At 41.3% G+C, this 14,040-nt stretch overlaps 1 protein-coding gene across 2 annotated transcripts in view; it reads left to right on the top strand.

Moving 5' to 3' along the window:
* Nucleotides 1-13,141, top strand: part of RUNX1 (RUNX family transcription factor 1) — an 83,500-nt gene extending 70,359 nt beyond the window's left edge. For both annotated transcript variants that reach the window (XM_024197067.3, XM_024197069.3), the window contains 2 exons: nucleotides 8,497-8,658; nucleotides 11,827-13,141. In XM_024197067.3, coding sequence (XP_024052835.1) covers nucleotides 8,497-8,658; nucleotides 11,827-12,320 — 656 coding nt within the window. In that variant the 3' untranslated portion in view covers nucleotides 12,321-13,141. The remainder of the gene's footprint in view (nucleotides 1-8,496; nucleotides 8,659-11,826) is intronic.
* The last annotated feature ends 899 nt before the right edge of the window (nucleotides 13,142-14,040 follow it).

Raw genomic sequence — 14,040 nt, forward strand, 5'->3', positions numbered from 1 at the left:
GGCTGTAGCCCACGAAAGCTTATGCTCTAATAAATTTGTTAGTCTCTAAGGTGCCACAAGTACTCCTGTTCTTTTTGTTAGGGAGTGCTTGTTTTTTCCCTTCTGTAAGAGGGCAGCCCTACTAGAGCGCCCTCATGTGGCAAGCACACCTGCCTTAGTTTTCCCTCCTTCTGAGTCCCCAGAAATAGTCCTAAGCATCTGCCCAAATATACACGTAGCCTGTGTGGAGTTCATGTATTCCAAAAGTACTGTGCCCGTAAATCATAACAGAACCTGTCCGAGCACCATAAACCAGCAGTCCCCCAACATAGTCCAAACAGTAAGAGCAATATACAACCCTGCCATTTCTCACCACAGCCCCAGCTTCCTTCACCACACCCCAGCACTCAGCCTAGTCCTCTCCTGTCCTGGTACCAGGAGAGCCAGCCCTGCCCTTCCAGCTGGGATGCACCCCTGCTTTTCCTAGTGGGAACCCCCTCAGCCTCTATGCTGGGAGCATCCTAACCAGTGGAGCATCACCTCTCATGGTGCCTCTGGGCCCAGCTCTCCAGCCCTGGAGATGTCAGCGGGTAAGTCCCTCCACTGCACCCCTGCCTTGAGCCCTCTCTGTCCCTTGGCTCTGGCTCAGAGCCAGCAGGCATCTCCCTCTGCTGCTCTTCCTGCCTTCAGCCCTTTCCAGCCCTTGCTCTCTGGCTTGAAGACACCAGTCAGCAATTCCCCCTTGCTGCTTTCCTTCACTTTGAAAACACCTTCTGCTTCCTTCCGGGACATTCTCCAGTCCCTCTGGCCTCTGGCAGCTCTCACCTGCCTCTGACTGAACCAGTCTGCTCTGACTCACTGGGACTCTATTTCCTAACTTCCTTCAGGGACTTCACTGGGTCTCTCCTTGATCCTTTTTAGCCTCCAGCTGCAATCCTGGGCTTAATCGGCCAAATAGGAGAACTTGCTCTGGCACAGGGCTCTGGACCTACTTCATTTACTGGGGCCAGCCGCCCAGTGACATCCCCTGTCCCACCCATTTTTAAAGAAGAAGTAGTTGGAATTGTTCATGTGTTATTTTACAAAATTGCAGTGGGGGGCCTTAAAAACTGGAGGATTATGATCCTCAGTAGTTAGAGGCACTGCGGGATTTGCCTCCTCAAGACTCATTTCTGCGGCAATGCCTAAAAGAAAGTAGCTAACTGACAAATTAGTGCTACATAGAGGGGAAGCTGGGGACTGGTGATACACAGAAAATAAATAAAAAGCAGAACTAACACTAGAACTTCCAGCCATCACCTTGGCCTGTTGGCCTGTTGTGTCTCATCCTCCTCAATATTTGTGTTTCTTTTTTGTCTCTCACATTATAGGCTGCCCACTTTGTAGAGACTGTATCTTCTTACATAGCTGTAGAACACCCAGCATATTTTGGCAACTGTTGCAATAATAATAATTAATAATAAGCGTAGGGAATTCCGCAAAAACCGCAGTAAAGGTAAATTAATATGGTGCAATTAAGAGTAACCTTTTGAAAGGTTGCCACTCTAGCCCATATTGTGCTCTAAAACCTAAGGAACTGATGCTACTGCAGGAATTGTGTGGAGCTGCACGCATTTCATGGTCCCATGGGAGACGAGGCTCAGACTCCTCTAGAACTCCTTGAACAGTTTGAACATTTCACAAAACCTCAGAAGTGCTGAAATAAATGTAAATATTGGGGTATGAGGCCAGTGCTGAAGGTGCCTTTTATGAAGAGTGAGTAGCTTTGGCAGTGCCATGAAAACATGATGTGCACCATAGCCCAATGTGGCCTTCATTTACACCAGTTCATATAGTGGAAGGGCTACATGAGGTAATCTGGGGGCTCCACACAATCAGAGATTTCAAGACAACAGTGTGCTGTGAAGTGCATATGAGGGGGGGGTATCTTGCGGCTCCCACGGAGGAAGGCAGTGAAGTCGATGTGGAACAGACAGCTCAACCTTAAGCATGTAAAGACAATGGAGTGGTGGCAGCCACTGGAATTCTCAGCCAAAAGACCCATTGTCAACCATTGTAAATCTAGTGTGAGGTTTTCAAAGCCGCAGCGGGGATTTGGATGCCCAGTTCCCATTCATTTCCAATTTTCAAGCCCTTAGGTGGCTTTAAAAATCCTGTCCCTAAAATTTGTGCTCACTTCCATGAATCCCAAACATCTCCTCACCGTTACATTGGGAAATGGCTCTGTGGTTTGACAGAGCAACCTAGTAGTTTCCACCATGTGTCATGCTCAGGGGAAGCACCCTGTATAATGAAATAGCTGAGGGTGGAATTTTTACAGTTTGCTCTGTAATTTTCCAGTTCCTCATCTTCCAGCACTGAGAAGCGTTAGAATATTTGCCTTGTGTGTCTGCTGCTGCCAGCGATGACCTTGCCCTTTGGAAAGGGCTACCTTCTCAAAGCCACTGACTAATCCTTTCAGCTGCTGAGAGATGACACAGCTTTCCAAAGTGCTGCTGTAGGCTGGGATTTAAGGCTTGTCTTTGTGATTTGTTGGGCCCCAAGTTGGTAGGAAAGGGAGAGAGTGATGGAGCCATGTTGGTCATGCTGCTGGATGGGAGATCAGGTCAAATCAGTGCAAGATTGTAGGGCCCCAGTCTGTCCTTTGTGCACCTGGGGTTGGAAGGAGTAAACGGAAGATGGAAGATGATGAGGGTGGCAGTGGATGAAGCGGAGAAAGGAATGTGAGTGAGAGAAAAAATGAAAAGAACTTTGCAAAATGTCTTCATTTTTTTCCTAAGGCCTAAAACTTCCCTCCTCTCAGCCCATTGCCCCTGTTCAGCAAGAAACCTCTCTGAATGAACGTGTCTAATCAAGACCATTCCTGACTTACTCACACTGGCAGAGAGGGAAATTCGCACTATGAGAACTGCTTCCCTTTGGAAAGTTTGGCAAATCATGAAGGCGGTGGGGAAAAAGCAAATGAATACTGGAGTCAGTGAAGCTTTGTAAAGTAGTTGATGGCCCTAGTCATTTCTTATCTCCCTCTGGGATGACATTAGTAAGCCCCTGCTTAGCCATTGAGATGGGATCCCAGCCTTCTTTCATCCCATCTTTTGGGCCAGGTGTTCCCGTTAAAGTGCTAGCCAGGATGGTGGAGGAGTTGCAAAGCTTGACACTATGTGACTGGTAGAAATTTTTGCATGTGACTGACAGACATTTTTGCAACTTGAGAGAAATGGCTGGCAACTGCAGAGGCTGTTTCACATTTTGTCTGACTCATGTTATTATGGAATTTTAACTGATACAGATATCTGGCTAAGCAACTGCTTGCTACTTGTATATACTTGTGGGTGACTCCCTTTTACCCATTGACCCTTGTGCTGTAAAATCATTTCTGGAAGGCAAGATGTCAAGATAATAAGACTTTTTAGCTAGGTATGTATTGTTTGTGGGAATGAAACATTATTTTCCCGTGGTGCCTTTGGAATTTACCCTAGTTTAGACAGGGGCCTCCAGGTAAAATGCACCCAAATCTAGTCAAGGGGGTACCTATTACCTTGCTGAATACTGATGCATCATTCTCAATCCTGACTCGCACCATAAAGTACTGACTCACATCCTGCAGCTCCTTGCTGAAGCTTCCAGTAAACACACTATGTCATAGTGAGATTTGGCTCACACTGCTCCACTTGGCTAAGATCAGACTGTAATGTCTGATCTGCAATGACACACTGAGTGCTGTCTCACTCTGTACTATGGTGGCACAAACCAGCTCCAAAGGCAGATTGTATCCTACCAAACACAGACAAGACAGAAATTCACATAATCATTAAGCAAGTTCTCTTCATTCTCATAGGCACAGTGGTACCAGCTATCTGATTTCCATATCTGATTGACCACTTAAACTTAAAACTTCCAATCTCTTTAAGGAATTAGTTTTACACCACAATGATTAAGAAGTTTCAGATTGTAAAATCATTTTTTACCTTAGAAATGAGTGGGTGAATAAAACAGACCCCACCCTCTACCACAACAAAGGGACCAAATCCTCAGCGTGGGTAAATTGGCACAGTTCTAGGGAAGTCTGTGGAACTGTGCTGATTTACACCAGCTGAGCACCTCGCTTTATTTTGCTGTGCATTTTGAAGTGTAAGTCTGCTCTGAAAAGTGGTTCTATAGAAACGGCATCATGGAGCTCTGTGTTTGTTGTGGCTCACTGATTTCTATGTCGTGTGTGCTCAGTTTACAGGTAAAAAGCTATTTGGGAAGTTTTTTAATGACTGTCCCACAAAATCACTTTGGGCTCTGAAGCCAAGCTGAGTTCTCGCCTCCTCATGCATCCTCGCCATTAATAAAGGTTCTGTAGGCCAAATTTGGCCTTGATTTATATCTGTGCAACTCCATTGCCTGGCAGGTATTTGCTCACTCTTGTTCTGCAGTGCTAACAAACAGTAAAAAAAGAGAAAAAGTCCCTAAAGTCAGCAAATGAGACTGAATACCCACAGGGAACAGATCTGCTAAGTAAGAAGGCACTACCTTTACACAGTCACCTTTCAAAGTACAGTTGTACTTAAAGCAACTGCACCAGAGGTGTTGTGGTTTGTACGGGACTAAAGAGTGTTACAAGTATTATATAAATGGCTTAGACAGTTCTTAGGATAGTTGCATGGCATTTTGCATGTGGGCTCAAAGCCAACCTTACTACCGTTTGCAATCATGGGTCATACAGTACTAGAAAATCACTACTGTTGAGGCATGATACTTCTGTAGTGCAATTATTTGGTGTCAAGCACACATTAGCTGGAATATGTGCTAACAATTATGGGGCAATGCAAAAAGTTCTCCAGCACCACCTGTTGACAAACCATTGACAGTGAAATCTCAGGTCAGAAGGCAGAATTATCAACATTCTGTGAAGATGCCAACCTTCTGCAAATTAGGCTTTGATTTTCCACTGCAACAATCCTTAGAAAAATGCTATATATGAGACCCCAAGAAGCAACATGGGAGGAAAGAGATTTTAACCCTCTTACCTGAGTCTTTTACCAAAGCTTATTTTATTAATCATTAAACTGTATACAACATTGGCACTGTTTAATTATGAGGGTGTTTTTTAAAAAACCAAACACCACAACTTTTTCATGGCACTACAACATGACGAGGCATGAAAGATGGTCCGATACATCATGCTTAATAGCTTGGTAGGCAGGAGCCCAAGAGCTAGTGACACACAACAAGGTGTGAATTACTGTGCTGTAATTATTGCCCTGGAGTGTTTTATTGCAATTAGTAACTGTTTTCATTTTTTAAAATATATTTTCTCCTATGATGAAAAGCAGAAATGAAAGTACACGCTAATAGAAGAAATGCAGGAAGAATTGGGCCCAGATCCTCAGATATGTGTAAACAGCTTCAGCTCCACTGACTTCATGCTGTTTTGCTCTCCTTTTAAATAATTCTGCAATCCTATTTGGCATTAAGACCCCAAAGGCCCTAAAGGCCCTATTATTTTCTCTGAAGTTAGACTGGAGTACCTCTAGCTCTCTCTGCAGATTCTTTTGGAGACACTGTGGTTTGGGAAGAAACTCAGATTTTTTTAAAGCAGGTTTTCATACATTTAACTTTCTCTCTCTGTGTCACACACACACACACACACACACACACACACACACACACACACACACACACACCCCAACTTCCCCACTCCAGGTTGCTACATTTTGAAACATTTAAATCTTTACTCTGATTGTGAAGAGAATGGTGAGTTGGCGGGGGGGGAATTGTATTTCTTTAAACTGTGGCAGTTTGCGGTTCCAGTTTAAGTTAAGATAAACTGAAAGTTCACCATTGGGTCCTAAAGAAAGAAGGATATCAGAAATATTTCCAGCTCCCTTTGAAGTCAGTGGAAATGCGCCCATTGACCTTCGTGGGAGTTGAACAAAGCCCTAAATACTGAAACAGTGGCAGAAGTCACCACCAAACCTACAGAATTTTCCAGTGCTATTTTCATTGCTTTATTTGGTAGTAAATGACTGAAGGAAGAGGCAGATGGGGTCAGTGAGTGTCTAACCCAGATATTGTGGTTATGCTGCATTAGCATAATTGAATAGTATGCAATTTGTTAACCAATCAGAGCTCTTCATTTTTAAAGCCATTCTAGGACAACTACTAACGAAAATTATGTGTTTGGGAATTCAAGTAACAAAATATAAGGTTGATTTTTGGCAGTTAGATTTTTTTTTTTACTTGATGAAGACTTAGATGGGTTATGGGGTTAGTAATGGGATACAGAGCCTTTCATCTCTCGGTCACTGCTTCAAATCCTTCTCAGGTCAATAGTAATTGACAGTGGATCTTGAATGAGCTAGATCAAATATATTGGTAGCCTCTGTCCAGTTGCTAATGGGCATGTGCCTGCATCACAAAATATACCACTCTTGGGTTTCTGGCCAGGGCACAGCACTGTGGCAGTTGTACTGGCATTAAAAGAGGGGTAGAGTTCATATTTCAGTCTTCAGACTGCTGACTCCTTCAGTTTTAGACACAATCAGTGAGAAGGTGGTGCTGACCCATCTACATGGCATAACTGGAATAGGTGGTGTGACAATGCCTCCCATCATTCCTCTCCATGAAGAGCCAGAGAATGATGAGAGGTAGCTGCTGCTCCTTCCCAAAGGCACTCACATGTCAATCCCCATAGGTAGAGATCCTTCCTCACTCTTCTTCAATACCTACAGGCCAAGACAGAGCATCTGAGAGCAGGAGATAAGTATGCTGAGTCATGGGGGTTCCGCTGTGAAACCAACTTCCAGGGCAGATTAGACTAATTCAGAGTGTGACCACTTTTAGGGCATGCTACAAGATCCTTCCCTCTTTGAAATAGTTTTCCTACCATAACTGGAAATGGTGGTGAAGGAAAAAAGAAGCAAATACAAATGAAGTGGCGCTTCCTCCCTCCAAGGAAGGAAGAAAAGCAGAGAGTCCAGGAAGCTCACTAGGGACCTTCTTCTGCAGTGGTGTGGGTATTAGAAAACCCTTCAGATAAAATAGGTAAACAAAAATTGGCTTCTGGGATAGCAGTCTCAGCAGATTCACCAATGACTGAATGGGCAAGAAGACTGAACTATACAGTTTCCCTGCTAGAGTTGGTCCTTCCAGGATCCAATTATCCTGGTACTCAGGTGAATAGACATATTGAAATCAATGGGACTAGACTGATTTAGTAGGTTTAATCTGCAAGTGGCCTTACAAGTAATTTTTAAAAAGGCCAGGTTACTCCACTCTGCTTTTGGATAAATCTCCACTTCCAAACAAATGAAAGAAACGAAATATAAATCTCATCTCCATAATTCGCAACAAACCTCCAAATGTAGTTTCTTATGGAAGCTCTATGTCCTTCACCTCGAACTTGAGAACATTTCTTTCCATGCTGGTATCCATTCTGTGCATAGTATCAGCTTTTTGCCACTCTGATATTTGCTTCTTTCAAAGAGACAATTAGTCAGTTTGAGCGGTAGGAGAAAATTCTCACTGCTGGGAAAACTACTGAGAAACCCCAGATTTGTGGAAAAAAGAGACAATTTCCATTCTTGCTTTGTGTTTTTTCCTGAAAGTAAAAAGGCAGCTTGTGCAGATGGGGAAAATGCCAGTTCCAGATGTGGACACTCACGTGGCAAAAAGAGGTGGTTCCTACGATGGATAAACTGCTTTGGACGAATATAAATACTGCCCCTCATCCCTGCTACAAATCTTTGACCCCATACTTAAGCCAAACTAGTTCCGAGGCTAAAAAATAATTGGTTAACTTTCTTCTCTATTTTAAAAAAAACTGTTTGCATTTCCAGATTTCACCTAGAAGCACCAGAAATCATGAAACATCCTGTCTTCCAATTTTTCAGTTCCAAGAGGCTTGCACAAGAACTCCTAATTCTGAAGTTCATCCGGCTCTAGTAGTTTCATTCATCTCTAGTAACAGACCTTCCGTAATCACTGTAATCACTATCTCTAACAAAATAAATTGTCACAGAACTAAGACTGGAATTTTCAAGTAAGCCGAAGGGCATTAGACACTCACATCATTTTGAACTGGGCACCTAACTCCCTTAGGATCCTTTGAAAATCCCAGTCTAAATTGTCACAATTTAGCATAGCTGTCTTCTACTCAGTGACATGTGAGTCTTACTTTTGTGGCACAGCAGCAACAACACTGCACGACTGAAATACTAATGTACCTCAACCATGAACAGTTTGTGCATTGACACTTTCACCTTGGGAAGCTTAATCCGCTTTTCCCTGACCACCATCAATGTGAATTATCAAAAAGCTTCAACTGATCAAAAATCACAGCAGCACAAATAACATTTTAAAGAGCGATTCATCTGAAGGTGTCTTAACAAAGGGGAATGTTTGAAGTAAATTGTGAATTGAAGCGAATGATAAGTTTTTGTATAAACCATTTGGTTCAGTTCCTATGTTTGATCACGGTGTTTAGAGGCTAAAAATAACCTCTCTCTCAATACTTCTTTTCCTTTGCAGATACAAGGCAAGTACAGCCATCTCCTCCATGGTCCTATGATCAGTCCTACCAATACTTGGGATCAATCGCCACGCCCTCAGTGCACCCTGCCACTCCAATTTCACCTGGGAGAGCTAGTGGAATGACATCCCTCACTGCGGAACTCTCAAGCCGACTCTCAAGTAAGTACCTAAAAGTTATTCACACTAAACAGGTACCACCATAGCCATGTGGCAGTTTCCAAACCACAGTGATACCAGTGGTTGGAGCTTCTTAGCATCTTGTTACCTTTTTACTCAAATCGGGATGAAATATATTTTGAGTCTGCAAGAAAAAGTTTTCAAGTGTTTACTTGGCTTTGGCTAAGTGATGGGGAAATCCAGAATGTCACTGTCAAAAGCCAGAAGAGAAATTAATTTTAGCTGCTTTGAAATGGGAGATATGCAGAACTATAAAAATAGTTTAGATAGCTGGAGAGCTGCAATATCTGCCAAGAAATGAATGCTGCGGATGTTTAATCTCTGCTTCATTCCCTCACATTAAATTCAGAGCAGATCACAGCAGATTAGGGGCTTACAGCTGAACAGAGGATGGTGGTTTTTTTGACATTTTAAGTGTTGTGTTTTACTGTGTTATGTTATGTCTTTGTCAAATTGCACTGCAGAACTTTACAGGCCAACATAAAAATGTATCTCTAAATGAACACTTACCACCTGGTTTTGTATCATTTACCGCAGTCCATCTACTGACATTAACCCCCACCTCTTGAACCAACATTTGGGTGTTCACCATCATGAATTCTCTTTAAATGAATGGGAACCACACAACTAAAGTTCCTACATAGCTCTTTGGAACTTTACCCCTTGGCAGCAAATGTTGGCTTTGTTGGAGTAGGTAGAGATCCTTCTGACGTCAGTGGGACCCCTTGAATGGCCTATAATCTATGCTGTTGTTGGACTTATAGTGGGTTGTACCTGCTTAAAAATACTGTTTTCAATGATGCACTTTTTAATCACTTACCTATCCTTATCTGGGCTTCTCAGTAGAAATAGGTTATTTTGTTAAGGTTAGGGGACAGCTAGATATTAGAGCAGGCTGGAAATTGATAATGGATTTTTGTAGACAATTAAAACTTTATTTAAAAAAAAAATCTTCTGTGAAATCTTTTTGTTTTGTTTTTCATTGACAAGCTAAAACCAAAGCAATGAAACGTTTTGATTATTTTTGTTTTTTCTCCCTTTTTCTCTCCTTTTTTTCCTCCCATCGCCCCCTTTTCCATGAGCAAAATAAAAAAAGCGAGAAAGAAAAAACTGGGAAAAAAGTCATTTGCTGACTAACCAGAAATTTTCAAACAAAACTAAAATTGTCCAGGAAAGATTTTATTTACAAATGAAAAAACATTTTTTGGTTGAAAATTGTTTTGGAACCAAACATTTTGACCAGCTTTAACATACTCTGTGTGTGTGTGTGTTAAAGATGGTAGGAAAACTAATTTAAACTCTTTTTTTTAAAGACCTATTTTGCCCCCATTTTTTTCCAGTTCGTACATGCGTATAGGTGTCTATGTAAAGGGAACACTCTTTCATCTTCCCTTACCACTCCAGCATAACATTATCACAGGAAAATCACTTACAACTCCAACAGATAAAGAAATACACCACATGCCCTGAGTTCATCTCACTCAGACAGTATTACAAAACCTTAACTCTGACCGCAAGGAAATTCATTTATAGTTACTATAGAAATACGCACATGAGGTTACTGTATGATGAGTTATTTTCTGTGGGAAACTGTGAGATTGGTGAACAGGTTTTACATTACAGCACATCAGATGAATTTGGGGGGTGTAATTTGTTTCTGTATCTATTGGAGGGGGAAGTGGTTTCTCTGTGGAGATGCAGAATCTGTCAGTGACCAGAGTTAGTGTGATATCTGAGTGCTTCTTTCACTTGCAGTTTCCTTGCTTTCATGGGTCTAGTTGGGTGGGTTTTGCCTTCAAGCAACCTTTCTGGTTTGTAATTAAGTTTTTTGTTTGTGGGATATTATTTATATTTTAAATACTCTTCCGTATTAACATAAAATATCTCTTTGTATCATTGTAACTCCCCCAGTAAAACCCACACTTGCACACCAAAACACTCTAAGGAACTAAGAAAGGTTTAGAAACCCATTGAAGAAATCTGGCTATGACAAGCTTTCAGAACCTGACACTAGTAGTATGTCTGCTCTACCTTTCAATCCAGTCAGAGCAGACTGCTTTGTTTTCCTTCTTCCACATACTAGTGCTTCCTTCTGCACACACACTCCTTTCATACAGTATCCACCCCTTGTCTGAAAAGGGTTGTTTTCGGGAAAGTTTTCTTATTATTGTTATTTTGATAATACATAGCTGCCACATCAGAGGACTGACAGCTTCCATTCATCTGAGTCAGGATGAAGACCCTTTTAAGGAGGCCATTATCTATTCAGGTTGTTTAATCCCTTTGGAGGAGGCGATGGTGGGCGGGAGCCCACTTTCATCTGTGTCAAACCAATGGGAGCAGAGTTTAGCTGTCATATCAGATGTTCAGCTCAGTCAGGTGTGAAACATTTCCATTTAAAAAAAACCACTTCAGTCTTTTAATCCCAAAGTATCCTGCTTGGAAACAAATCTGCAATAGATGTCATTTTATGGACTTCTTAAAGCCAAGATTTTCAAAAGTCAGTAATGATTTCAGGAGACTCCATTTTTCAGTGCCCAACTTTCGGACACCTTAAAGAGGCCTGATTTTTCTTAACTTCAGTAAGGTTGATAGACAATGTGGACCACTATTATTAGTTGTAGTGTGCAGAACACACACATGTATATCTAAAAACAGACTCTGCTCCAAGGAGCTTTCGATCTTTAAGACAGACAAATAAGGCAGTTACAACAAGAGACTAAGCATTGGACTGAAAACCTGCAACACCTGCATTCAAGGTCCCATCTCTGCCAATGTGTGGTCCTTGGCAAATTACTTAGCTTTGGTGTCTCAGTTTCCCCCTCTCCAAAACTACTTGTTACTATCGTGTTTCTACTTCACAAGGGCACTGTGATGACTATTTTGTTAATGTTTATAGAGCACTCTGAAGCTGTAAATATTGCGTAGGCTGTAAGTGCTATGAAAATAAACAAACAAATAAAAACCTATAGGGCAAGGGTAATCCCTCTTAATTGCCCCTTTACTGAAATGAATTCAAAAGTTTCAGATAGCCAGTGTTACCAATACCCTATCACTGATCCGCCATGAGAAAGATTGTCCTTTCGTGACTCATTAAAATCTTGTTCTTTCCATTTAAAATTGATTTGTTTTTCTTCTCTCAAAAACTAGGTGCTTCTGACCTAACAGCATTCAGTGATCCCAGGGTGGGACTTGATCGCCCATTCTCCACTCTTCCTTCAATTTCTGATCCTCGTATGCACTATCCTGGAGCATTCACCTACACCCCAACGCCTGTCAGTTCAGGAATAGGAATTGGTATGTCTGCTATGACCACTGCCACAAGATATCACACTTATCTCCCTCCTCCATATCCTGGTTCTTCTCAGTCTCAAGGTAGCCCATTTCAGACCAGCTCACCTTCTTACCATCTCTATTACGGGACATCAGCAGGGTCATACCAGTTCTCCATGATGTCTGGGGGAGATCGGTCACCCCCACGTATCCTCCCTCCTTGCACTAATGCTTCCACAGGGTCTACTCTCCTCAACCCCAATCTTCCAAACCAAAGCGATGTGGTGGAGGCAGAAGGTAGTCACAGCAACTCCCCTACTAACATGGGCACCACAGCAAGGCTGGAAGAAGCGGTATGGCGACCATATTGAATTAATTATAAGTAGAGATGGGCCAGGACTAAAGTGCTTTTTATCTGCTGATGCCCATAGGTATCCCATAAATACCTTTCTTGCCTGTGGGCACTGCCATGTTTATACATCACTTTCAGAAGCAAACGATCCAAAAGTCAGTACTTCAGGAATGATGTCATGGTGTTAGCCAATCAGTGAAGGGATGTCATTCGAGAAAAGTAGCCTTTTTCAAGGGCTGAACTTCTGGAAAGGAGAACATTTAAGTTGGTCTAGAGATAGGGAAGGTGGGTAGATAGACATACCAGTGGTCTCCAAACATCCTTGATTTTGGAGGTCTCCCAAAGTCCTAAAAAGTGCTTTAGTTCACTTCTAATTTTAAGACTTAAAATCTAACACAATCTTAGTGAGTATACTTAATCATATGGACGTGTTAGTTATAAGGAAGTATAGGAAGATTCCCAGAGGGAAACTGTGAATGCTTCTGATTTAGCAATGCTGTGAATGAGAAGTTTTATATCTTGGACATTGACTTTTTTACCAAGTTATATATTCCAAAGAATATGGATTTTTTTATTATTATTAATTTTTTAAGGATGCAACTCATCCTGCTTTGCATCTAACTTCTTTTATTTCTTTTTTGGCACCTTATATATTGCAAAAAGATTTCATTTTTTTAAAAAAAATCATGCTTGCTTCTTTATTGCTTTGTCAACTGAAAGAATCAGCCCCTTTTCAATGAGGTAATTTAACTTTTTTTCTTTTGGACTTTGTGTAATGCAATGGCTACAGCCTTAGGTCATTTTCAACTACTGTACTATTATGATTTCCTCAATATTTATGCTTGATGTTTAGACTCCTTATTTGTTGATACTATTATTATTTAAATATGCTCTTTTCTTTTGGTAGCAGCCAAAGTTAAATTTATAACATTGAAAAAAGGCTGAGATAACGATGGGTAACGTGTTGTCTAGTTATCTAGCCATATTGTTTACATTTTGCTCCATTTATTTAATTTGCCATTTGAAACCCTATAAAGTCATTCTTTTCCTCTGCTGGTCTTTCAACACCAACGGTCACTTGAAGGATCAGCAGTGTGGAAGTATATAATTTGTAAAGCAGACACAATGGTGTCAAGCATCTCTCTTCAACCAAATATATAGGGCCATATTCTGCTATTGATCCTGCCTGGGCTTCTTATTGACTTTAGTAGGAGTCAAGTATTCATTCAAGGACAGAATCTAGCATGTAGGTGGCATGCCAAGAGTGAAATCCTGGTGCCATTTAAGTCAATTGGAGATTTGCCATTGACTTAAATGGGGTCAGAATGTCACCCAAAGTTTCCACCACAACACTGTACATACCACTGTACTAAAAAATAAAGCAAATTAACAAATCACAAGTAAATGGAGCTGAAAAGTGCTATCAGGCGCAACTGGAAACCAGAATATCAAACAAGTGGAATTTAAAAGTTCTGTGATCATATAGTTCTGAAGGAAGAGGAATATTCAAAACTGGTGCACAGAATATTCTGTCCTGTAGAAAATTTGAAATGCATTGTAATAGTACTAATCTGCTATTATGGAATCATCACTGTTGCCCATCGTTAACAGCACAAACATATCAGATGTCACTGTAAATTTTAAGGCACTATTTTATTGGAGGGTTTGGTCTGAATGCATTTGTTGTACTACTCATTAATTACAAACTGCTGATGTTGACATGTGTGCATTCAAAATGA

The sequence above is a fragment of the Terrapene carolina genome, unplaced genomic scaffold, assembly GCF_002925995.2.
Source record: "Terrapene carolina triunguis isolate 2854851 unplaced genomic scaffold, T_m_triunguis-2.0 Scaffold30, whole genome shotgun sequence".
In the NCBI taxonomy this organism is placed as follows: Eukaryota; Metazoa; Chordata; order Testudines; family Emydidae; genus Terrapene; species Terrapene triunguis.